General features: G+C 38.1%; 1 protein-coding gene across 7 annotated transcripts in view; it reads left to right on the top strand.

Moving 5' to 3' along the window:
• The window catches only part of CDC42BPB (CDC42 binding protein kinase beta), a 93,224-nt gene that overhangs the window by 29,225 nt on the left and 37,210 nt on the right, over positions 1 to 26,789 (top strand). For all 7 annotated transcript variants that reach the window (XM_051622417.1, XM_051622416.1, XM_051622415.1 and 4 more), the window contains exons 3-7: positions 11,815 to 11,898; positions 15,502 to 15,597; positions 19,956 to 20,104; positions 23,687 to 23,780; positions 25,083 to 25,283. In XM_051622417.1, the coding sequence (XP_051478377.1) occupies positions 11,815 to 11,898; positions 15,502 to 15,597; positions 19,956 to 20,104; positions 23,687 to 23,780; positions 25,083 to 25,283 (624 nt within the window). The remainder of the gene's footprint in view (positions 1 to 11,814; positions 11,899 to 15,501; positions 15,598 to 19,955; positions 20,105 to 23,686; positions 23,781 to 25,082; positions 25,284 to 26,789) is intronic.

Genomic DNA, 26,789 nt, shown 5'->3' with positions numbered 1-26,789 from the left:
TGCCATATGTACTCTTCTGTGCTGCTGTAATTTAACACAGAGCTGGACTGCTTCTCTGGTAGGAACGTAGAGGCTGCTCCACCCATCTGCCTGTCTCTGTAGCAATCTGGTAATGCAGAAAGACACATTTGGCTGCCTCAAAGGCTGTTCCCTGTCATCTTTGAAGATCAAAGGCAGCTGGATCTGTTTTTTGGACAGCAAGTTGAATCGTGCTGGTATGATAGGAACGCCTTGTGTCTTGAGGACTCACCAGTCCTGGGACCTTGGATTGAAGCATCACTTCTTAATACGCTTGATGAAAGTCTCATCAGGGACATAATTCTGATCAGGTTTGCCACTGGCAAAAGCATTAATGAGCATCTCCTCTCCAGTAGGCACAGGATACCTGAGACTTCTGGAGAACCTCAAAGACAACCCTTTCAACTAAAGCCTGGGCTTCGTTATCTTCATGTTGTGTTGTCTCCACAGCATGGTGTCTCTAAGCAAGGTGTGCCCTGGACGCATCAAACTCTTTCACGTGTGGTTTGACTGTGGGACAGAGGTATCATAGGCAGACCAGTAGCTAAGCTAGAAAAATGCCAGAACCCTACTTGACTTAGGTTCAGAAAACAATGAGCTTTTGATGTACATGCACTTGGTAGTGGGTGAAGTAATAGCTTCACATCCACATAATTTTAAGCTACTTCAGAGACTGCTTTTGACAAAGGTGAATGACACCTGAGACAAAAATTAGTGTTTCAGGAACATCTCTTCATCTCTACCATCATCTAATGATGTAATGAATTAACATACAGTTGTGTGTAATCATCATGAGCGTAGCTGCTGGAGGAACTTGATTATTTTAAGTAAAATGTCTAGAAAAATAGTAACATCCTGACCTGTAAGACAAAAGTTCACTTTCAAATGGATGTTGAACTTGATGAGTTGCAACATTTGTTACAAAAAAGGGAGTGTTATCTTAGGATAGTAGAAATACTTCATGAAAAAAGTTTGTTCTTTTGAGTGTTTGATTTTAGCTGGCATGTATTATTTGAACATGACTTTTAGAGAGAGAAATTACTGCAAAGAGTTCAGCGGGAAAAAGCAGAAATGGAAAAAAAATGAGAAGTCTAAGAAAGGGCTGAGAGCCACAGATTAACTCCAGAAATGAGGTCTGAGCAGAGAGGTTTATGAGTAGATTAAAAGCCTAGAAAACCAAAACAGTAGTATCACAGAATCATAAAATGGTTTGAGTTGGAAGGGACCTTAAAGATCCTGCATAGGCAGGGACACGCCCCACTACATTAGGTTGCTCCAAGACGCATCCAGCCTGGCCTTGAACACTTCCAAGGTGGGGCATCCACAGCTTCCCTGGGCAACCTGTTCCAGTGTCTCACCACCCTCACACTCAAGAATTTCTTCCTAATGTCTAACCTGAATCTCCCCTCTTCCAGTTTTAATCCATTACCCCTTGTCCTCTTGCTACAAGGCCTTGTAAAAAGTCCCTCCCCAGCTTTCCTGTAGTATGTTCTGGCTACCTCTCCTTTAGGGTTTTGATTGAAAGCAGTAGGGCAGTTTTGAAGAGAATGCAGAATGATGTTGCTATGCATGAGCTGGATATGTTTTGGAGGAAACTGAACCAGAACCTCTGTTCCAGTTGTGTACCAAATGTGCTTCTGGAACCAAGGAGGACATAAGAATCCATCACCAGAATTGATTCTCCTAACAGCTTTGAAGCACATTTGGTCCAGGAGACCAGGCTAGATATAGTCTGAAGCAAAATTCTTGAACTGCATACAGTATAGATGGGAAGGCTCAATACAGGCTACTTTCATCTTTTGTTCTGGTCTTGCTGTGCCAAATTGTTTACTGTAGTGGCTGTGACCACTCATATCTAAAGAATTTTAGATTAGTGTTTTGGCAGTTTGTCTTTTGGTGGGATTAGAAGTGGTTTCTGGATCTTTTCAGAACTAGACTTGGGAATGCAATAGCTATCAAAAGTGGTTTCAGGTCAAGGGAACCCTTGCAGTGTTGGGAATACCTTCACACAGTATAACTTTAAGGAAGTACTGTTTTCAATAGTACTTGCTCTGTTCTATTTCAAAAAGATGCTCTTCTCCACTTAAGGAGTTGCCCAACTGGAAATCTCAGTACAACAGCAGACGAAGTATTTCTATGAACTTCAGGAGACTTCAGTTTATACTTGCTAGGAGGTTTAGGATGACCTTTTAGCTTTGGATCAAGAGTCTTAAGGTGTATAAGAGACACAAATTCTGGATGGAAGCCTGTATTAACAGTGTTTGGAGTGCCTGAATCAACAATGTCTTTCATATTCTTTCTTCCATTTGGAAAAGCATGAAACTTATCTACAGCAATTCATACATCCCATCCGCACCAGTGGAAATAAAATTTAACAGAAGTGAAATGAGAAAGTGTCCTAAAGCCATCCTTCTGTTAGAGCTATCAGTGCTCACAAATTCAGTCGTGTTTATATCATGCTTTCTTGTTCATCTTTTAATTATAAAAGTTTTTGTTTGTAGCTGTAGCACCTTGAAACTTTTTCATCAATTTTAATTATGCAGAAATCACTGATTTTATATTCACTATACTTTAATCCCACTTGCCAGAGAATATTTTGTTCTTTTTGCATATGAATTAATCCTCTGACCCTTGTGTATACTACACTGCTATAACTGCCAAATATTTTAGGCATTATAAAATATTAATTATATGAAGTTTAATATTCCATAATAAGAAATTAAAGTCCACAGCATCTGACTTGTATAAAGCAACAGTTCAGAAGACTGAATGGGGGAGCTGTAAGTATTTTTTCCATAGTGTGTTCATACATATATGGGAACTGTGTTAGAAATTAGTTGATGGGATTCTTGTGGTTATAAGATTATTCACTAGTTCTTTTTTAAAGAAGCCAACCCAAACACAACTATCTGCTAGAAATAAATCTTGAAAATACCTATAAGATGCTTGTTAGAATGCATGAAGAAATTAATCAGAATTAAACTGAACATATTCCTATTAGAATTAAGTAGTTTAAATTAAGCATTGAACAGCTAAGCCTGCCAGACTTCAAAAAAGGATGAAAACTACATTCCATTTCTCTCAATTTAAGTAATTTGGACTTTTTGGAGAATGCCAGGGGCTTTAGTCTTGCCAAAGAACTTTTGCGTAAGTGACTAGCTTTGAAGAAAGATAGCTTAAAGAAAACAAAGGCATTATATTAGTTATTAGTCAGGATCAGTGGTCAGTTTTTTGCCACACATGTAAGCCAAGGAAACCTGGTCTTTGGAGAGAGGATTGAGACCACATGTGAGCTTGGCTTTGTGAACACATAATCAGTATCTAATTTAAGGCAGAATTTAATTTAAGGTACAATCACCAGTATGGATCTGTACTGGCATGTTGGCGCCTTTCTCTTTCTTCTTTTCAAACCAGCAGAACACAACCTGATTCTTCATACTTTTTTCCAACAATCTGAGAACAAAACCTAACCGGTAATCCAAAAACCACGTGAATAAAAGTTCTTACAGCATGGGAGATCTGAGAAAGCAAAAGAAAAACTGTTTCTTAAAGTTCTTGTTACTGTGCTAGGACAGAAATAACCAAGCCCAGAACCTAGAGATTTCTTCTGTAGCCACCTGCCAAAACATGCAGTTCTCCTTTTCTCATCAAGTAAGCCAGCTACTTTGCATGTAGGGTAAACTGAATTTCTGAATATCCTTTACAGCAATGTGCAAGGCTTGGACTCTTGGAGTCACTGGTTTGAGAACATAATTTAATTTTTTTCAGAAGTTACATAGTTATGAAGAAAAAATTGAAATGTTCTTTGAGTGCATGACAGAATGGCATGTAATTTGAAATGCTTGCTGTAAGAAAGATAAACTACTCATGACTCTTCCCCATTTCCTAGAGTGTATTTGCCTGAGTGTATACCCAGCTGGGTGGAAAAATTTTGTGATTGGCCTGCTGTTACTTTCAGTCTTTAATTTTTGTGGGTCATATAGGCAGATAGCTCATGTTTAGAGGTACAACCTCTATGAGGAATAACATGAATAATTTTTTAAAACCCTGAAGTAAAATCAGAACTGAAATGGTTTTGTGTAATCTTAATTCTGGTTTCTATTAATAAAATTAATGTGGAAGTCTGTCTTTATAGACAAGAATGAGTGTGCTGTGTAGGTTGAAGTTTTTTGTTAACTAGTGTAAGTACGCAATATTTAGGAGAAGATTTGAAGAATATGAACACAGAATAGAATAATTCTGCAGCTTTTAGACCTTTAAAAAAACCACACCAAAACAAAAATCCCAAACCTATGGCTTGAAGTTTGCACGTGCCTGACTACTCCTTCTGTCCAGGACCATTATTTGGAAGGAAGTAATGTCCTGAGAACCTATGCTGGGTGGGATTGCACCTACCTGAGAAACTTATGCCAGTCTAAGAAGTGCCTTCTGTGTGCTTTGTGTTTGCCTCTGCATGCCAAGGGAACTGGCAGTACTAGTGCTGCAGTACAGTGAGAGGGATAAGAGGATTCTGTGCATGGGGACTGTCTGTCTCTAAATACTTGCACTTGCTCCTTTGCAAGCTTCATCTGACCTCTTAGTAGTGCACTTAAAAGTCTCTGACATCACTCTTAGTCATTTGTGTAAAGGACCATTTAGGCACAATGCTGTAGATTAACACATTTCAGTGAAGAGCAGTTGTTCAAGGAAGAGCTGTGTCAAGATGTACCTTGTTTGAAGGCTTGGATTGTATAATGTGGCTGACACCTCCTGGAAATTTCGCAGCATGGGACTGAAACAATTGTTTTCCTTCCCTTGTTTGTTAGCAAGGATTTCTTGAATGAGCAATGCTTACTGTGGTTGCAGTGGAAGGGTGGAACTGCTTGGTCTCGCTTAGCACAAAAATAACTAAAACTCTTAATGTGCCCCACCTAAGTATTATTGCCTAGAAATACCTTTTCATATAAATGCTGTTGTGTACAGACTTGATCCTGTTTAGTAACAGGACATGTCACCTCAACCCAGGATGCTTAGTCAGAGTCTTAGATGGAATCAACAGACGTAGAAATCTGTTTCCAGAGGAAAATAAATAATGGTTGAGAGAACAAGACTGATCTCCTGTGTGCCATGGGTTTCTGATCAATTTTGTGGTTCCTAATGAGATATATACTGGCTGAGGGTGCTGTGAGACTCAACATGAATATGCAAAACCTGAGCTTCCTGCAGACAGTCATGCTTGTCAATGCGACAGAGCTGTGTGTGCCTTCTCCACCTCGTATGCACTTGCAGCTGCAGGGTACCGACTTGTATGTTTTTATGAACTTCTAGAAATTAACTTGGGGCACAGTGGGCCTACAGACTGCAAGTTGGGCTGTTTTGTCTATTCAGAAGCTTTGGTGATTGGTGTTAGGTACCTGGCAGGGACTGTGTCTTCCTGTGCTGTAGATTAACAGAATTTCTAAGTATTGCACACGACATTATGACACTTTTTTCATCCAGCTATTCAGAGTCAAAACGTTGTGAATATGATGCAGAAGTAGCATTTAATTAGCTTTGCTTTTCCACAGTCTGCTCTTCACACACACATAAAAAAAACCCAAACAAAAAAACCCCAACAACTAAGAAAGCTGTTTTCTGCTGTGGAAGTGGATAAAGAAAGAAGGTGCTTTGTTTTGAAAATGCTTCATAAGAGCTGCTTGCTATCTTAGTCCTCCCCAGCTCCCTGTCTGTTTGTATGGCAGCACCAAGTTACTATGGTGACAGGCAGGTTGCAAGGAGCTATAGAGAGAGAGTTCACTGTAGTGGCAGAGAGACCAACCATTTGTCTCTGCAATCCCCCTGACTGCTGAGGAAGAGCTTAGGTGTTATTTGGGGCCTTTATTCTTTATTTACAGAACCTTTCTGGCTGGCACTTGTAAGCAATTTCTTGTTTGCATTACATGAAGAGCTGCACACTGTGTTCAAAAAAATGATTTGGCTTTGGAAATGTGCACCATGGCATATGAACCCTACCAAAAGACGATGTGGTTGCTTATTTTAAATGTAAAACAGACATAAAAAAACTGATATAGCAGTCCAGACCAGTTTTTTCTCAGAGCTGCAGTATTAAAACTGGTACCTAATGAGCCATATATCAAAGACCTCTCATATCCAAGAGTATCAGGAGAATAAAGCAGCTAACTGCAGTGTTTTTTCAGTAGCTAGTGTCCAAGGTATCACTAGCATGAGACAGAAATAGTGTAGTAAGAAGTAGCAAATGCAAGCCTTAACTGAGGAAAATTACTGTAATATTAAATTACGAATCTGGTAATAAGACATTACGGATAAACTGTTTACATCTGAAATGACATTTCATCTCCTATTCTGGTTGAAAGGCTTGTCTAAAATCTCTGCTCAAATGTCTAAAGCCCTTCCAAGTTTCTGCCAAAGGGTAAGTCATGGTAATTTGACACGATTTTATCCATGTAATTTTATTGCCTATGCAGATCTTCTATCTTTTATCATGGTTATTACTGATGTTCTTCCTTCCAATTTTACTTTTAGGTAGCAATCAAATCCACTTTTTGACTTTTTTTTTTTGTAACAAGCAAAGCTTTTCCATTCCCACGGTAGTATGAGAGACTCTTTAGTTCCTTGATCACCTCAACAGTCCTCTGTCACACCTGCTTCAGATAAAGTTTATTTCTCTGGGGTGCGGCTGTGTGTGGAGTTTCCAATGAGTTTGTATTTCTACAGGGCAGTAATGTTTACCCCTCCCTAGTGGTGTGTATCTGTCTGTGAATTCCAGTGTTTGCCTTTTTCTTAACTGCCTGTCATTATGAGCTGATTGCAGGATTAACACCTGTATGTCAACGTTCTTCTGTTCAGCTGAGAACTTTTGCATTTGAGTTTCACCTTATCCCTGAAGGTCCAGTCCTTCAGGGTAAGTTTTACCTGAAAATTTTAGGTGCCACGAACATGAATAGTATTTTACCTTTGTTTTTAAGCTAATCCCAGTATGGTTTCTAAGTTGAACTTCAAAGAACTTACAGACTTTCCAGTAGAGAGTCTATTTGTTAACTATCCTAATTGTTTTCTGGAAATCCAGACTTGCATTTAAATGGTTTCTCCACTTTTTTTACCCTGTGCTTATCGTTTACATAAAAGAAAATTTGTAACTTGATACTGCTTACTGATGCTGATCATGTCACTCAAAGGGCAGAGTACAGTGGTGGGAAGTTCTGTCATGTTTGTGGAGACTGATTTGGCTCATATTCCCACCCTGTGGATGTCATCAGGTCATGAGGAAAGGTGGAACTTGGCCTGAGTTGGCTTTGCACGCTGCAACACTAAATGTCAGTATCAAGTGGCTTTTGAATAAGAAAAGGCCAGGGAATACTTCTGTGAAACAATTCAAAAAGCAAAATGCTACTTCTTGCCAAAGTCTAAGAAAGTTATTTTAGTATCTTGGTTCCATTTTTATTTTATTGAAGTGCAAGTGCAACAGAGCTTTGAGGCAAAAATTACTGGAAGAAAATGGGTGGCAGAAGCAGTACAAATCCCATAGGAGGTTGTGTGTAGTTGCTACAACTGGCTCTCACTTAGGCTTTAGCTCCAGTTCTCATACATTTTTTTGACATAAATATGTCTAAAGTTGGTTGACGTGTAGGCAGTGGGATTCATTAGGCTTTTTGAGGTCCTTGAGGAAACGTGCTTGATTACAGTGTCCCAGTTGCTGCGAATTTTGAGCATGACGAGACACCGTGACATTAATCAAATCGTCTGCTGACAGCTCAGACCCATAGGGGCTTGCCTGGAAGGGGGGCAGCAGTGGTGGGGACCCCCTGCCTCTGGAATTTTTCCTCACCAGTGTTTTAAGACTTGGTAAAACAGAATCATCTAAATCTCTGCCAAACCACTCTGTGGATGTTCACTGTTTGGAACCCTCAGCTCTCCATTCCAGCCTAGCACAGTGAAAGGCAAGTTGGGCAAGTTTTAATTTTCTTAATTTGACACAGTTGTTCTGGGTCAAAGGTGTGTGGATTAGTTAGCCCATATCTCATCCCTTTGGCCTGGTAGAGAGGTGTGGGAAAAGTCCAAGGCCAAAGCAGAGCTGAACCTTACCAGTTTCCTGCAGCAGAGGGTTCAGGAACTCCCTAACCACACCTGTAACTCAGTGGTCAGTAGTCTCTGAGACTGCTGCTACATGTGTTACTCAGGTATTGAGCATGTACAGAAATACTTTCTGAATACTTAGGTGTAGACAGCAGCCTGTGGCTGAGTTCCAGAACTGTTGTGTGACAAAAATGCTTCCTTAATCTTGCTAGCTTTTTAAATTTTATTTAATGTTTTTCAATTTCTGAGTTATGAGAAACAGCAAATTGTTCTCCGTTCATCTTTTCCACAACATTCCTGGTTTTATATGCCTATCACAGTTGTTACCTCTTCTAGGCCTGGAATGTTTTAGACTACTGAATCTTCTTCAGAAACTTATTTATAACTCTGATTGTCCCTTTTTTTCCTCTCATTATCCTTAGCATGCTTTTTTTGAACTTCTATTGCAGTGTTGTAGTAGCCTTGGAAATGAAGAGTGAGCACCAAAGTTAAATCCTGGTCTTTTACAGTTTGTGCATAATATGAACATGTGTTTGTCCAGTAGACTTTAAAACTTTGAAGAGAAAAGCAATGCTTTTGTTCTTAAATTAGACATTTGCAACAGTATACAAATCTGTGTCCATTGGAATACCTCTGAACACAACATTTTTTCTTACATTTGTAGATGTGGTGGATCAGTATGTTGTATAGGAGCCGTTATATTTTAAACCTGACATCTTCCATGGTTAGCACAGTTGCAGTATAAGAGATTTCTGTTTGATCTTGCAAAGTGGTCAGTGTGGTTATTGTAATTGAATTTGAAGTATGCCAGAGAGAGAGGAATTAATATGAAAGTAAGAAAAAACAAGCACACCACGGCATCTCAGAAGCAGCCAAAGCATTATATGACAAAAGTAAGCTTAAAAATGCTGCCACCTGATGAAGGAAGTAAAAGAAAGCTAACTTGAGAAAACGCTGTTGTGTTTTATGGAACCATGGATGTAGGATTTTTTTTGCAGTATTGCAACAATATTCTTGCTTATAATAATACTGAGTTTCTCAAGACATAATTGAATTTGTGTTTCCCTGGGTTCAGTTCACACATCAGTGAGATTTGGGCTTTTAATTTCTGTTGGTTTTCTTAAAATGTACAAAAAATCCTAATTATTAGAGTGACTTGAGGAGTCAGCTCTAGTGAGGCCAAAGTTCTGGTACTTCTATGAGGCCCCTTCATGCAGAGAGACTAAATTATTGGGGAATTACCCATTTTGCAGTATGATTATGTTTATTTTTCTGCTGAGACATTAAGCTGTCCAACTGTCCTCCTTAAAACTAAAGCAGCGGTGTGTCTACTGGTGCCACAACTCGATAACCACTGGTGAAAATATGAGTCAACTTTCCTTATATTCATTCCACTTTTTCTTCCACAGAAGACAATTCTCTTCCTCCAGAAAGTTTAAATTGGGCTTTTTTAAGCAGTTCTTTCAGTTGCAAAGAAACAGCACTAAGATAGATAGCAACTGGGGAATTGCTAAGTAGGTCCTACAGATTTGGCTTCCTTCTTTGTTTTTCCTTTGTCCTGGCCTGCTCTCATTCATCACTTTCTGTTATGAGGTTTGCACAGCTCCTCAGCTGTGCGTGTCCTCCGTGATGTCCTCCATGTTCCAGGCTCACATCACTCCTCAGCAGCAGAGCACACTTCAAACTTCTGTCAGCCTGCAGTGATTTCAGACAGTGATGGCCTTCAATAAAGTGCAGTAGATGCATATCTGGGTTGTGATTTGTATACTGTATTTGTACTTAAATGGCTGAGCAGTTCTAGTGTTGTGGTGCAATGAAACCTGAGTGTTCCTACTTCAGGGCTCTCATAGCTTTTGTTCATTTCTGCTCAGTTTGGTCTGTCCCTTCAGTGGAGGTGGTAGGATTTCCAGAGTCATCACATTCTGTATGGAACAGAGGCTAAAATATATAGCAGGTAATGTCAGCATCTTGCAGTTTCCCAAAGCTTTCAATGTGGAGTTTGACTTACAGTGTGTCTTCAGCTGTATCAGGCAAATAATTCAATTAAGGGTGTGCAGAGAGGTTGTTACAATGGCTTTTGACTGCAAGGCCGTGACGAGGATAGGAACAAAGCTAAATGTTTTAGGCCATTACCAAAGGTCAGTGTTGAACACTTTCATACGTCCCAAAGAACCTCATGTTGAGATGAGACATTCTCATCTTACTCATCCTTGCCCTGCCACAGAAGCAGTGTTTGCCGGAGGTGTTCATAGGCCTGAAGACACTGGGACATAATGTAGCTGTGGATGTTCTACATAGCTTACAGAAGCTGTTTATTCATGCTGTGTCTTTCCCAGCTGCATTTAGGGCCAGATTCCCATGTCTATCCTGTGATGGATACCTGCTAGTGCTTTTCTTAAGATACCTTTCCATTACATGGCTCTGTGGGCAGGTGTGTTCTAGGTATTGCTCGTTTGTTACATGACCTGGTGTGTGGAGCTTCACACATGGAGGGGTGGGTGGCTTAGGTATTCATCTGCAAAGTCAGGTGTCTGTCTAAATGTGAATATCCCATACCTGTGTAACTGAAAGAGGAGTCACCTCCCTGCCCCTCATCTGGAACTTCTTTACTGGTAAGGTGCAGGGAGGTATTTTATTTCCCTCTTCCCTCCTCAGAGCTTCTGACTTCATAGTGTTGCTCTTCTTGATACATTAATCCAACCTTGTTTTATAGTTGGTATCTTCTTAGAGTTGCTGCAGTTCCTGAATCCCTTATCTGTAAGAGTTTTTAAGCAAGAGAAGAAGCTAGCTGATGTGATTAGTTACTTTTCCCACTGTTATTTAGAGCTCTGATAAAAGCAATGAAAGCTAGTTGGTTTTCTACTTCTGAAATAGAGGCAAGCTGAGAAGCAGCAGAGATATTCAAGCAGTCCTGTGAAAATGTTGCTGTCTTAGTCACGATGCCTGCTTTTCCTTGCCAACTAGAAGAATTTTGTGGAAATGATGGCTTTACTACAAGAAGAATTAGTTTTGGTCTTGGAGAATACAAGTCTTGGTCAAAATAAAGTCTTTGCATTCCTAAGCCTTGAAGTTCCAGTATTCGTATGTTTTTTCTTCCACTGTACAACTATGTGCACAACTGCTGTTCATAATAGACCAGTCTGAGCAATCTAATACAAAGAATGTGTAGTAAAATGCTTCAAGCAAAATGATGAATACATAAATGAATACTGTTTTTGCTTCTTTTTAGCTATACCCATACAGTACAAAAAAGCATGTTAATTTGCAAATATCTTTCAAGTTTCTGAAACTTGAAATGTGAAAACAAATTAGTCAAATGTAGTGTATTTCTATTGACAGCAGCCTTCCTTGTTTTCACAGGCTGCCCTTTTGAATGTTGCCTCATTGGCTGAAGACATGGTGTACAAGCATCTCTTGTTCTTGGCAAACAATGCAGCTTTACTGCACATCTTCATATGAAAAGCTTCATACTCCTCCTCTATCATCCCCTGTACTTGATCATGAGCACTTGGCCACCCATGGTGTGCTGTGCATCAAGTACCTTGTAGTAATGAAGGAGAAATGTAGGAGCAAAGATTTGAGCTGAAATTTACCCATATGTGAGCAGATCACTGATGGCTCCTTAATAAATTATTTCATTACTGTTTTGTTGATATTAAACTTTTAAAATATTGTATTTCTCTGACCATGCTTTTGTTAAATGAAGTTATCTTCTAATTTCAGGTTGCAGTTGTTAAAATGAAGTGCACAGAGCGCATTTATGCAATGAAAATTCTAAATAAATGGGAAATGCTTAAAAGGGCAGAGGTAAGTAATACGGTTTGCTAATGCAAAGAATTTTTAAAATGGCATTAGGAAAATTACATTGAAGCTCTTCCAGATTAGGAAGAATTATTTCACGAGCATAGGAGCTTCATTCTTTTTTTCTTTTTCCTTAAGCTGTTTTAATGCAATCAAGTCTGACAGTCCCTTCCAGGCATCTGTTGTTCTCAGCATTACTGTGTGTTCGTTTACCAGACAGTCTGCCCTAGTTCTTACCCTATTGGGTAGAATTTATTGGCCAGATTTTTGTTTACAATAAAGGCAAGTGAGAGACTACATGAAAGCTGAGATTGGTGCTACTGTAACATTCACAGCTGTATACAAAAACATTATGAAAAGGTCTCTTTTCTCTTGCATTCAGAAAGCATCCATTAAGGAGCTTTACATCCTGCAGCTTGTAACAGGATTTGTATAACTGGTGAAACTATAGCTAAATTCTTTGGAATCATGGATTCAGATTATGAACCAAAATATGTTAAAAAGGTAAAACTGTTCAAAAACGGTATTTTTGATGAAGGGAGATGTACGTTGTCAAAACAAATTATGCAAATGTGCATGGGTACTTCACAGATTAGGGAAGGACCTGCTGAGAATGTGCCATGGGAAGTGGCTTATTTCTAGAATCCCTACTCTTGCACTGTAAAGGAAAACCGTATGGCAAATGTAATATTACATAAATCAGCAGTTAAATGAGCAATAGATTTTAGGGGGAAATAGGTGAAGTCTGTCAGTACTGGCAGCAGTTCTGTAAAGGGGTGAAGACGGACTGATTTCAGAGAACTGAGCCTGCTGACCCTTCCCTGGCCCATTCTTCTGGCCCCTTCCAGACACATCCTTCCCTCCCCTGCCCTTCCTAGTCCCTCCCTTCCTTTCAGTGAGTCAGTGCCACCTCTTTTCCTGTGAATAATTCTCCTCCCTCTTGTTAAGCCCCTGCATTTGCCTGATTTAGTCACACTCTGTCCGTCGTTCCACACTCCTCTTCACAAGCAACAGCAGCCGCTGCCATTCGGTTTTCCTTGGAGCTGTGTTGACGCTCCTGCCTGTGCTGCACCAGCAGTTCTGCATTAAGCCTTCTCCTGTCTGGGGGACATTTGGTGCCCTTTCTATACAGGTTTCAGTTGGTTTAATTCAGTGGTTAGTATAGAATTTTTTTAAGCCCAAATACTTGTAGGAGACTCAAACTAATGGAAGTACAGCTATGCTGGCTTATTTCAGTCATTTTTAAAGTGACTTAATTAAATGGCTTACCTAAATAACTGCAGCTTTTACATGTAAACATGTTCTGAGAAGACAGCTGTTTAGAAATTGTATTCAAATTCTATGACAGGCAGGCAAGAGGTGGAAGAGGGTTATCACAGAATCACAGAATGTTACAGGTTGGAAGGGACCTCTGGAGATCATCTAGTCCAACCTCCCTGCCAAAGCAGGATCAGCTAGGGCAGGTCACACAGAAACGCATCCAGTCAGGTCTTGAAAATCTCCAGAGAAGGAGCCTCTCCACCAGGAAAGAGGTATAATGAGCAACAAGGTTCCAAATACACACTTAGGACAAGTAACAGTCAGGTTCTCTTTCAGCTGATTTTCCTCATCTACAAAGAACAATAAAGGAACTGTCTTCTCTGCTATGTTCCTTTGTCTTTTCCTGTTTGGTTAGCTCACTTGATTTAGCTTTTCTGGATAAGCAAGATTTTCTAACCTGCATATCAAGTTCATTAAACATCTGGGTGTTAAAATTTCCCAGATGTGGTAAAACTTGTTAGATTTTAAAATTAAGCCTGTGGGAATACAGTAGCCTCTTAAACAGGCAGTTCCACTGGCAAGCAGACTTCGGGTGTTTTATGAGTGGTCTGAGAAGCAATTTGTTATATTGGTTTGTATTTATTTTGTGAATTGTATTATGAAGCATTTTATTACTTATTAAATGTAGCCAAAAGTTACCTAAACACTGCTTATTTGTGTACCAGCTGGAGGAAGAAAACGTAGTTGGAAACCACTAAAATACAGGAAAGATTAGTGAACTGACATCTGTGAATGGGTTGCAAGAAAAAATAGGCATGCCATTTATGTTGATAAGGTGGACCATTTGTATTCATTGTTCTGACAGTAAAATACATAGTCGTTAGTGTTACTGTTGACAGTTCCAAATAAGTCGTGACTGGCTGGTTAGGGAGCCTGTCAGGCTTTTTCAAGGCACGTCTCAAGGCCTTTTAAGCTAGTGTAAGCAGAGAAGGAGTTTTATACTTTGAATCATGATGCAAAGTGTTCAACAGCATTACTGGTTTTGAAGTGTTCATAACAGCCCTTTGCTGTTTGAGGTTGCAAGTGAGCTGGATCAAGGAACTGATGTCTTTGAAAATAAACAAACTAGTTTTCTGTGTGGGCAGCCTCCTTGCATCGCTGTGCCAGAACAACTGAGAAGTGCTGTGCTCTGGTGCTGCGGGCAGGGGATAGGATTACTTAGAACTGCTCTTGCTGCCAGACTTTTTGTTGAGTGATACTTTGGCCTTGCATTCATAAACCGTTAAGCCACTCTCAGTTAACATTTAAATACAATTTACATTTCTTTGTGCCAGTAATTACTAACTTTACAACGTGGCCACAGTATGGTCATCATCAGTAGAAATGTAAATTGACTTTTGCTTCCTTAGGGGGAAAAATTGTTGGGAATCCTTTATAGGATGCAATCAGTGTGTGGCAAGGCTTGGGCTTCCCAGGGATGTTCCTTCCATAGTACATTTTCTAAGACATCTGGACAAGTGGCAATGACCAAAAAAAATCAGTTATTATCCAGAACACAAGCACTTGAACTGCAGCTACTGAATAGCCTAATAATGGCTTTCTGAATTGAGAGTTATGAAAAAGTCCCAAGGTCTGCATCTTGATAGCTCTGATCCAATAAAAACATTAATATATTTTTATTAAGGAGGACTCGCTTGAAGTTTATGAAAGTTATTTTTATGTAAAGATGCTGAGAAAACCTGTTCCACAGAACTTGCTTCTCTGAAGTGTTGCAGTAGGCTATTTGAAGTAGAGAAAAGATTATTGAAAATGAAAATGTGTTATACTGGACAAAGATAAGACAGTAATAGTAAAATCTGCTTATTTCCTTTAGTGAAATGGCAGTGTCTGGAACTGTTAAGTAAGAAAGTATACATGAAACTCTTATTTTCACAGAGGTCTTTTTCGGATGAACCAGACTTATGTTCCTAGAGCAGTTATCTGTCTGCTACAGATTGCAGTGAGAGGTTTTCATTTTTCTGGCTTTTAAAAATACATTTTTAATTATTTTAATTTTGAGTCAGTGTTGACTCAAATTCGTTTGTGGGCTTTTTAATGGTTGGGGGACAGGTGTTATGTTGGTTGTTTGTGGGGTTTTTTTAAGGTCACAGTAAGGATTAGAGTGACTGAATGCCTGACTACAAACCTTCAGAGACTCTGATTTCTCACTTGTGCAGGCTGAATTCCAATTTATAGAGACAACTTCTCAGTAATTTTATTTAATCTCGTAAACCATCTATATATGTTCTTGTTGTGAAAACTACTTGTTGATGTTGACAATGGCTTTTTCCACCCCCCTCTTCCTTTTAGACAGCTTGCTTCCGAGAGGAGAGAAATGTCTTGGTGAATGGAGACTGTCAGTGGATTACTACGTTGCACTATGCCTTTCAAGATGAGAACTATTTGGTATGTTTGATTCATCAGCAAATAAAAGCTTTAGATTATGGAAGAACTTTCTTTTTGGTACATTTAAGGATATTAGTGCAATAAATAGGTCCACTTCATGCCTTGCAGCAGTGTTTCAACATTCTTTCCTCCTTAAAGAGATACTTTGAAGGGCTGACTGTAACTACAGGAGAGTGAGAAAGAAGTGTAGTACTATAGTGTATAGAGTTTTGTATGAGCACCTTAGGTTAACTAATCTACACTTGCATAAAATACTTCATGCTTAAATTTAAAGTTTTGGATAACATTACCATTAAATAATTTGGGAGGTGTTAACTCTGAAAGTAAGAAATATTTTTATTTCAAACTTTCTGAATTTCTTTTGAAGCAAGATTTTGTTTAAAACCAGCGAAAGTAATTTTAAATTTTATTTTAAAAACTGATTAAACTGATACATTAAAAGTCTCAGGAATAAACATAGTTTCTTAAAAGTGTTTATACATAAAATACGTTTTTAAATCAGCAGAGTGGTCATCTCAGTAGTTTGAGATACTTTAGCAACTGTTCATAAACAAATTCATTACTCCTATTACATTTTTTTAATGATGGGCTACCAGAACTGTAACAAGCTATGTTTATGTTAGTCATGGAAGTCAAGAGAGTGCTGGTCAGGAGCAAGGTCAGTAAAGTCCCAACATCTGCAATGTACTGAGCCATACTGCTTCCATGTGGCTTCTCAAGGCTAGGTTTGCTAGCCTGCCATTTCTGTAACAACTGATATAGCTGTAAGGCGAAAGTTTTTACTTTCTTAACATTTTTTTAGAGAGTACCACAATAGCAAGTAATTATTATAAATAAATAAAAAATATTGATAAAAGGTTGCCAATGAGTTCAGGAGTTAAGCTCATTAAGGAGTTAGAAAATACTCAAACTTGTTCCCAGGTGCTTGAACAAAACAAATTATTTTGATTGTCATGTTACAGGTATTTTCAGAATAACAAGCACATCACAAGCAAATAAGTAGTGGGATCTCAGACCCTCATTTATGGCTATTTCCACTGAATGCTTTGTGATAGGTGCAGATCTTCAACTTCTCAAAGTTTAATTACCACTGCCACTGCTTCATGAAGATAGTCCATAATTTCTAATGTACCAATTTCAGTACCAAGCAACCTTTAAACTTGCATAAAAATAATCTAAAACACCCTATAATGTAGTATTTCCAAGTAGTTTTAAGAATGGGGCTACCTAAGAAAAAAATTGTTAGCTGTGCAGAATAGCAAGCAGTAGAAATGACAGTACAGAGAGAGATCTGGTGTTGCTAATAGCATTTTATATAAATCCGTTCTAAGCCAGCCATAGCAGTGTAATACATTTCTTTTCACCGAGTTACTGAAGACATTTAGGTGTTGAAGTTTCACTTGACAGCAGAATTGAGACATCTAGTATCTAATTTAAAATCCAGTATCTAAGAAGGCAACAGCTCTGCCTGGCAGCCAAAGTCAGCAGATGCCCAGCTTGCCTGAGGTCTGATTGTGCATGTGCTGAGACACTGCCTTCCTATTTGGTTTGTTACTCAGCATCCACCTCAGGTAAATGTCTGGTGCTCCCAGATGGATTATATCTGCATCTCAGTCACTCCACTGTAAATATGTGTAAGAAAAGGTGAAACATATCAAGAAGTGACTTTCACCCAAAAACTTGAACCGAAGGTTCTCTTCCACACCATTTTAGTAGTTCACTTGCCCAGGAGCTAAAAGATTTCCTTTCAGTTCTCTGTTCCACGAGGAAGTTTGTAGCCACGTTTTTTCACATCTTTGGGGAGTGCTGCAATGTTACAGAACCTGAGCAGATTCGGTTTAATTTTTAGCTGCGCTGCTCATCCTTGAGCCATGTAGAATGGAATGCAAAGGTGAGAAAAAAACAAGAACAGAGCTTGGTTCTCCGCCATGCAGTGGACATTGGTCCTCTGAGAGAGAAAGCTCAAGTTTCTGGTGTCTGTTCCTAGTGATGTTGGTGCATTCTAGCTAAGGATTCTTAAATGCTAAAACACATAAGGCTAACTGTAAAGCAGGGTGAGAACCTTGGTGTCTTTCCACCCCAAGGGCTTTGCCATCCTCCCTTGGCTGCATGATAAAGGACTCCGAGTGAGACAAATAAAGAGATTATGAGATGCTAAGGTAGAAAAGTAGTAGCTGCCCTTGCAGAGACTAGAAGTAGTTGGAATTTTATTCGCTTTATTTTATGTTTCAGCCTGTGATGGTGCAGAACTTATATATAAGCAAGAAGCACAAAATTAAAATGAAAATTTGTGTTCTTGATTTCATTTTCTGGTGCTGCATCTGTAGTTTTAAAATGTTTTCAAGGCAAATACACTATGTGATAGTGTTTTCTAAACAGCCAACTCTTAAATGACGTTACATGGCAATGCTAGCATGACTTTTTTGGGTTCCTAGAAAGCTTACCCCTTTGGTGATTTTGCTGAAACGGATATGGAGTAGGTAAAACATAGTCCAGGAATATTAGAAACATGTATGTGACCTGAAGTTCTTAATCTCTTCCAAATTCAAATCTGTTAGTTTTCTTGTGCTTTACCAGAAAAATGTTATTTCCTAATCTTGTTTATGAAGAAGGACGTGTGTGTGTGTACTGTCAGAGTCTTAAAGGGTCCTGAGTATTCAACAGAGAATTTTGATAGTGTTTTTTTTTTTCCTTGATTTCAAATTACTCTCCTTCTGTTTGATGTAGTCACATCCCTGGACAAACGTGATAGCTCAGAGTCTTAATACCCTTTATTTTTACCCCTTATGAGGGGAGGTGTGCCTCCTGGCAAGAAAATCATAAATCAGAAGATGAATAAAATTTGACTTTCTTACAGAAGAGGTCTTCCATCTTTCTCTGATCCAGGTGCCTCATTTCACGGGTCAGCTGAATTCTTGCTGAGTTATGAATGCTGTGGGAGCTGAGGAAAGTGCATTACCATGTCGCTTTGACAGGCAGGCCTTTTCTGCTCCCACAGAAGCCTCTTCAAGCCTATTCAAATACTTGAATTTGAGAGAAAATACTCTACAACATCCCTTTTAAAAGATTGCTGGTTCTTCTCTGTAACCTTTTGTTTTAAAACATAATTGTTGTGTATGTACAGTGTTGCAACACGTTTAAAATTCCTTGATGAGTTGTGCAATATGAACTGATTGATTTCAACATATGTGAGAAATTTTGCCTATCAGTTTAAGCTATAATTAGAATAATATGGAGAAGAATATCAAAACCTATGCCTTTCAGAGTTGTTCTTCTAAGCCAAAAAATAGTGAGGAAATGGTTAGTATTGCACTTTGTGTTCCTTCAGGTTCCTATCTTGTTTAATTTTTCTTCCCTTGTGGAAGATGAATCTGTGGCAGGGACAGTGGATTGTGGGTTTTTTTACCTTGAGGAGAAAAATAAGATGACTGATTTAGAAGGTTATTTCTACAAGAAGAGAAGTTATTTCTCAAACCATGTATCAGTGCATCTTGGAACAAAATGGCTTAAAGCTGGTAGCACTAGGTAGAGTCATTGTACTTCAAGTCTAGATTCAGGTGGATATTGCTAGGAAATACCTAAAATGTAATGCTCATTTTATGGTATGAGAAACAAATAGCAAGTCTGAGTCCTTTTCTTTCACATGACCTATGTGTGTTATTTCTTTCTGTGGATAGGATAATGGCTGATTGGCCTAGCAGGCTTTTTACTTTTCCATTGAAACGTATTCAAAAGAACATCCATGTTTTATTTTTAAGTTTCCTACTGCTGTAGTGCCTCTGTCTTGACAAGCTCCTGCCAGCCATGTTCTGCATCCATGCTATGGCATGTGCCAATGTTTGAAGATACTGATGTGATAACTCCCACTTTCGGAACCACTAGTAGTATTGAAATGGTACCAAAACTAGAAGTAGTAATGAAATGTATATTTTAGACCAAGCTGCATCAAGTATTAGTTTTAGCTAGCTTTTTCTTCCTACATCCTCTGGAAATTGTCTGTTGAAGGGTTGATAACCTTCATTAGTTTTTGTGATAGGCCATTTTCTTTCTTAAGAGAAACAAACTCACCCTGATTTACTCTTTTGTTGCTGCCATATCTTGTGTAGGATTTTTTATGGTAAGAAATGACTGCTGATGTATCACCCATCCTGTGGTTATGAAAGTAATCTGATATGTTTTTATAGTAAATAAGCAAATAAAGGTAACACAAATGATTACCATTTTTTAGTTTTCCCCAGGCACAGGAAAAATACCCACAACAGTAAAAGGGTTTTTTTTAGCAGAAAATTGATGAGCTTGAATGTTTTTTCTTACCTCCTGTCTCTCAATACTTAACTGCTTTATTTCTCTTTTTTCAGTATCTAGTGATGGACTACTATGTTGGTGGTGACTTACTGACACTTCTCAGTAAGTTTGAAGACAAACTTCCTGAAGATATGGCTAGGTTCTACATTGGTGAAATGGTGCTTGCTATACATTCCATACATGAGCTGCATTATGTGCACAGGTAAAATACCATCTCACTTGGGAGAAAATACTTGCAGAGTTATGCAATGTTAATCCTAAAGTTACTGCTATGTATACAAATGGGCACAGTAGCCACAGGCAAACAGCTGTGGGTACTTACTATATTCTGTATAATAGCTTTACATTATATTACATTAAGATTACATTTTAAATATCAGGTTTTGATGGATTGATATTAGAAGCAGTGACATTTATCTGACTAACCTTTTACTAAGGCTTTTATTTTTAATCAGGATTCTTGATTTAGTCTTGTCACTTCATCAATATTTATCTACCTTTATCCAAGCCTACCTAGAAGTCTGAAGCAGTGTGAGTTCTCTGCACATGTTTAGACATTCTGCAAAATTTACACACAGCCCATGATAACATCAGTGTATCTACTTAACTGAGGTCATCCTCAGATGGTTTTTGTAATGAGTAGGCATATGCCTGTCTATTTGTTTCTGCACACAAGATATATAGTCCAGATCAGTGCCTGCCATCATGTTGACTTAGGTTGTGTTCTGTAGTAGTTAAGAAAATTCCCTATTCTCTGTCATAAAACTGGACAGGAAGGTAGAGCATGCTTTGTATGCTGCTTTTCTGGCTTCCTCTTGGAGGAGCTGTTTCAGAAGAGCAGTGAGTAGGGCAGGAGAGGCACTTGATAAATACTTGCTTAAATCACTGCGAGACTCTTGATCAAGTGAGAATTTCTATCCCTTTACTTTTCAGATTTGATATGTCAATTAGAAAGCAAAATTATGCTAATTCCTTTTATGGCCATACAGTTATTTTCACAATAGGTCACTGGAGTTCCCAGCTCAAGAGAAATGGACTTTGTGCTAGCATTGTAGCTGCCCTGGCCAGGTGCATCTTGGCCAGGTGGCTTTACCTCTCTGTGCCTTTAGTTCTTAGTCTGTAAAATAAAGACAGTTTTACTGTCTCTTTTATGAAATTTATGGGTGAAAACCATTAGGTATGTAAGGTGGTTGTTTTTACAACTAAAGTTTAAAAGACACAGGGAATTCTGAAACTAATGCTTTGAGCTCTTCTGTTTGGACTTTGATTGTGGTTTCAAAAATTAAAGAGATAAAAGATACATTAAATCAGTAATGCTTCTGTGAGTTAGTGTGTTAGTGAGTTAGAGTGAGTTAGAGACAAAATGTGGGGAATTAAAACTGTTACAGACTCAGAAGTGCACCAGAGGCACCATTGCACACATTTCTGAGGAAGGTGGCCTGACTAACTGACCAGCCACATCTTTGCATGGGGCTGAATGAATGTCTGCTGTGGCAGAAAGAATGAATGGCTCTGAGGCCAAAACATACACTTTGAATAGGAGATGTATGAATGCCCAAGAAATTACTGCTTGGCAACTGGAATGGATTAGGAGGAAGCATGATTGCTCTGGAGGGGATTTCAAGGACCCTTTAAAGGCTTATATGACCTGTTAGCTGTAGATAGGAAACAGTGGAGCTCAGAGATGAGGCATTAAGCCTTTCTGAACAGAAACAGTGTTCCCTGAGGCAAGCGAGATCTGCATGCAAAGCAGAAGAGCAGAGAGGTGTTGGATGAGATTGGCTCATGCTTTGAATGGGGCTGTGAGCAGTGTTCTTTAAAAAAAATAATTAAAATTGTTGTATATAAGCTTGAATAGTCCTCTGCACCCACTGCACTTGAAGTGTGCTCATGGGACTGTAAGGGAGTGTCGACAATATCTGGAACTGAAATGAGTGGTATAATTTTAACAATGAAAAATTACTAATGTGTTTATTGGAAAAACATAGTGAGATGGTCTAATTTTCTGGGTTAGCACATATTTTTGTGTATTATTAAAAGTAAGTATGCATTTAATTTATGTTGACAGGCATGGATTGGCATTTACCATTTTGTCTTAATGTTGATAATGAGCAACAGTAATTAATTTCAAAGCATTAGTCCTTGGTTAAAAGGTGTTAATTCAAGTTTTTGTTGGAAAAAATTACCAGTTTTTCTCAAAAGTCTCAAGTGTGAAGCTGTGGAATTCAGCACCTTAAAAATCAGACATTTTCAACTTCCACCTCTATGTAGCAAGGTGTATTAGAGCACCCTTTTTTTCCTCATTTCTAGTAATTCTAGTCTCTTCCCAAAAATTAAGTTGAAGCCATTATATGATTTTTAAGTTTTTGAGTACACATAGTAGCATTTGGAATTTCCCATTTGAAAAGAAATACAGCATTTTATGGTGCAGCAAGACCAATGTGCATTTGATGGGGATTTAACATAAAACATATGTGGATTTATTTATTACCAATAGATAGTTATATTTTAATAAACGTGATGTTAAAAAAAAGTCAATTATAGGTTTGGTTATGGTTTTTTACTAGCTTAGTTAAATGGTATTTCAAAATGGCTTGGTGATGTGCTAGCATATTGGGAGCTGATCCTGGATGGTGTTGGCTAGAGAAAGAGAAGGAGACTAATACATGTTACCTTGGGAGACATGAATATTCTCCTTTTTAGCCTGCAGAATTGTTTCATAACTAAGTTAATTCTGTTTTTTGCACTTGCTCTTGTCTCTTCCTTTCATACCACCTTCCCAACATCTTAGCTAGGTTCTCTTAAAATGATTTGGGGTGTTCTGAGGCTATTAATTGTTTTAAAAGCACAGCACAGGACTGTCTTATTAAGTTGTCTGGATGATTGATTTTTTTTCTGGTACTTTATTTTGTGTGAATTTGAGTACAAAGTGGTGAAAGAAAATGTGGTTAATTGGTGGACTAAATTCAATTAACATGCTCTTTAGTAAGTCCTTTTTGGCTGCCTTCCTGATGTCAAAAAGAATATAAAGTAATGAGCTAAAATGAAACGGGAATCTTAGTTCCATGTAATTTAGTAGATTTAACATGCTGTATACCATTTCATATACTACTATATATATGTAAGAATAGGAAAGACATGGTTTGATATTAGAGACTTCCTAATGTTTCCATAACCTGTTGAAATGGCATCTGATCCCAGAGCTGCAGGAATTCAGTGGCTTGTAGAGTAAGTGCCAAGTGTACACAGGATGCAAAGGTCTTTAGGTATCCATAGAAGCAAATGTGCTGTGCAGCAGTGTATAGAAAGTCTTGAATAGCAAATGGAAAACACTGGCTCACAGAAATGCTGGACAAAATTTAGAAAAATAGACTTTAGTTATAAATCTTGGCCAAAAAAAATTGAGATTATAGTACTGCCTTTTCTCTTTTATCTTTCTTGCCTCTAAACAATAAATTGTGATGCATGTAACCTTGAAATTATGTTGGTGAAGTAAACTGCCTATCTGTTACAGTTGGTATGACTCACTGTAATTGTTCTGCTTGTTCCTTTGACCATTCAGAGTTCAACTTTGATGAGCTTGAAAATCTGATGTAATCTCAGGCATTGTGGGCAAAGTTTAAAGTTGGGCAGGGAGAGAGGGTCGTAACTTGCACAATAAAAAGAGTTTGCATCAGTGGGTATCCAATGTAAAATTCTTTGTTATTCTGATGCAAGATTAATCTTTACAAGCAGAACTAATAGTATATATTTTTCATCTTTTCACTTCTTTCTGTTATAACAGGGACATAAAGCCTGATAATGTCCTTTTGGATATGAATGGCCACATACGATTGGCAGACTTTGGATCCTGTCTGAAAATGAGTGAAGATGGCACAGTATGTATTAAGAGAAATTGAAATGGGTTTAAGTGAGTTGCTGGTCCTAAAGCTAATAGATATTGTCAGCATGCATCAGGGAGGTGATAGACTGTAAGTTTAATGACATGCTAAAAATTGAGGGAAATGTATAATTCAACATATTCATAGAAACATTTTTTACATCTTCATCTCCTTTTTCATGGGCTGCTACTTTTTAAAGTTATCCTTTCCTATGTTTTTCTATCTTGCATCTTTTTCTCCTACTAGCCATTTGAGTTCTCATGAGATTTTTAGGAGCTGTCCAATAACCCTGGTTAAAAAAGAATAGAAGTTTGTTATTATTTATGTGCTGGAATCATAGATGACCGGGAACCTAGCAGCCATGACAGGTCTGAAGTAGAATAATTCAAAATTAGAAGATAATTAATAAGCAGTTTATTTTGCACACCTGTTACAAATCAAACAGCAACATTATGGTAATTGACCATCTTGTGAACCAGATTAGATACACTCCTAAAAGCTAAATCATTCATGAAGTGGGTTTTTTTGTTTGTTTTGCCCAGTGTCGGGTGCTTCCTGAGGTGCCAGTCTTCACAAAATCTGGCATGCAACATTGCTCAAGTCTTGGTGACATTCTGTAGTCATAAAATGCTTGTCAAAGATCAACCATCTTAAAAAGCAGAAGGAATTGGAAGGAGCCATTATAACTATGTAAATCCTGAGAATATATTCCTAGAGATCATGGCTGTTCTGCCACTGCCCTAATGGTCAGGGCTTCCGTGCTGCTTGGGTGCAGGGTAATTCCCCACCTTATCCCTGTATTGTATCCAGTTGCACAACTAAGCAACAAGCCTTAAACCAATTTCTGACTTAATAAAAACAGGGGTCTACTTGCCCTTGGTATCTTCAAATTAAACTGTAAAACTTGAGCATAGGACTTAAACTCACTTCTTGTACATTCCTCATTTCAACTTCTGGCACCCAACTGCAATTTTAAAGTATAAATAGATACAAAGGCAGAACGTTTTCTCCTTTTGACTTTTTGCATTCTCCCAACAAGTATGCCTATTTCAGGTTTCTGCTGTGTTCCGAGTAAAATGTATCAACTGATTTTATGTAGAAATAGACCCGAACTTAATCTTTGCAGTCTTTCTACTTTCTTAATGTCTTCCTTATTATCTTGCTACAATTTTGTAAATCTTTTCCTTTTCCAAAATCATGTCTTGGTGTGTCTGTTTGAAAAAAATACTAGTGTGTGAGTGAGAAAGTTGTTGAGAGAACCTGAAAACTTACAAGAATTATGTTTGTCTTATTTTTAAGGTACAGTCATCAGTAGCAGTGGGCACGCCTGACTACATCTCCCCTGAGATACTACAAGCAATGGAAGATGGAATGGGAAAATATGGGCCTGAATGTGACTGGTGGTCACTGGGTGTCTGCATGTATGAAATGCTCTATGGTGAAACACCCTTTTATGCAGAGTCATTAGTGGAAACCTATGGGAAGATTATGAATCATGAAGTAAGAGAAATATTAAATCTCTTATGTATTCACCGAGATTATAATGTTTACAGAGAAACTGTCATCACTTAAAGATATTGAAGTGATGGTAGTTCTTTGTGTTTTCATGATTATTTAGAGCCATATTGTGTAGGTTTGTAAATTCAGGTTTTAGGAATGTTTACTTCTTTGTCAAATGAAAATCTTTCTCTAAAGGCTGATGTTATTATTGTTGGAAAATCTAAGCATTCATCACAAAATCAAATTTAAAATTAACTCTTATGTTAGGCCCGTGTCCTAGTTTGAACCAAGAGAGCCCGTTTAAAAGTTTCCTTTGGGCTGTGCAGGAGAAATTATGTAGCTCATTATTTACACAGCTGCACACGTTTTCTGTCACACTGATAAGAGCACAAAAAAGGGAACGGGCAAGTCAGCTGGTGTAGACATCAGCTGCATGAAGAACATGAGGTCAGAGGGAGTTGCCCGAAATGGAAGTGGCAGAAAAACATTAACTTGAGCTGTGTGAAGAACATGAGGTTAGGGGTTTGTCTTGAGTCAGTGTGGCGGAGAAGGGTTGGAACTTCTGGGTGCATTTTGAGCAGTACAGAATAAGACAGTTCATGGTGTCCTTTCAGGAGCTGAAATAGGAGGATGTGTTTATGTGCACACTCATCCTAGGCAGCCAGAAGTTGTTGCAAAGGGTGTATTGTTTCATTTTCTTCTCCCCAGGATGAGTGCAGTTTACTGGTGATTACAATGCTGTGCTCTCACAAGGAAGCAGTGATGGATAAGATGCAAAATCCTTGGCAGAGCTGACACCCTTGCTGTGATGAATATTAAGCTCTCTCTCACTTTAATTTCTTCAATAAACTAACTGATTGCAGTTGTAACCAGAGTAATCTCTGGCTACTTGGCTCATAAACTACTTGGGAGGAAATTTGAAGTTGTTGTCATGCAGATTTAATATTTTTATCTCATTTGGACACACAATTAATATGATTTTATGTTTTTCAATTGAAGTTTTACTTTAATTCCAATTATGCTGGTTTTGTCCCTAATAATCTCATTTTAAACTTGAAAAGTTGGATTATAAAAGGATAGCTATATGCAATTGTCCTTTATTGAACAAAAACAAAAAAGCCCATCTTGACTGTACAGTGGTAGTAGTAACAAGCTAAAATACAGAAAAAAACATGCCAATTTTTATCTAGAGTATTTTCAGATGTTAGTGATAAGTACAATTTTTACATCTTCTGTTTGTTTGTGACAATACAAATCTTTGCTAAATGTAAATTGTATTTTGATTAGAAAATAACATGTATTTAACCTATAAATTATAAAAATACGCCCTTAAGGATAACATTTTGTAAAGAATTTGCTACCATCATGGGAGGAGTGTATCTTCAGGAGACTGGTGAATCTGTGGCAAAGAAAGCCAGTGAGGATCTGCCTTTGTTCTATGATCTTTAATAAATTGTAATGTGTCAAAATTCCTGTGTATCTTTTTTAAAAAAAATTTGCTGTTCC

Source organism: Apus apus, chromosome 5 (assembly GCF_020740795.1).
Source record: "Apus apus isolate bApuApu2 chromosome 5, bApuApu2.pri.cur, whole genome shotgun sequence".
Classification (NCBI taxonomy): Eukaryota; Metazoa; Chordata; class Aves; order Apodiformes; family Apodidae; genus Apus; species Apus apus.
Note: the sequence above shows the minus strand (reverse complement) of the source record. Positions and strands in the feature narration are given on the sequence as shown.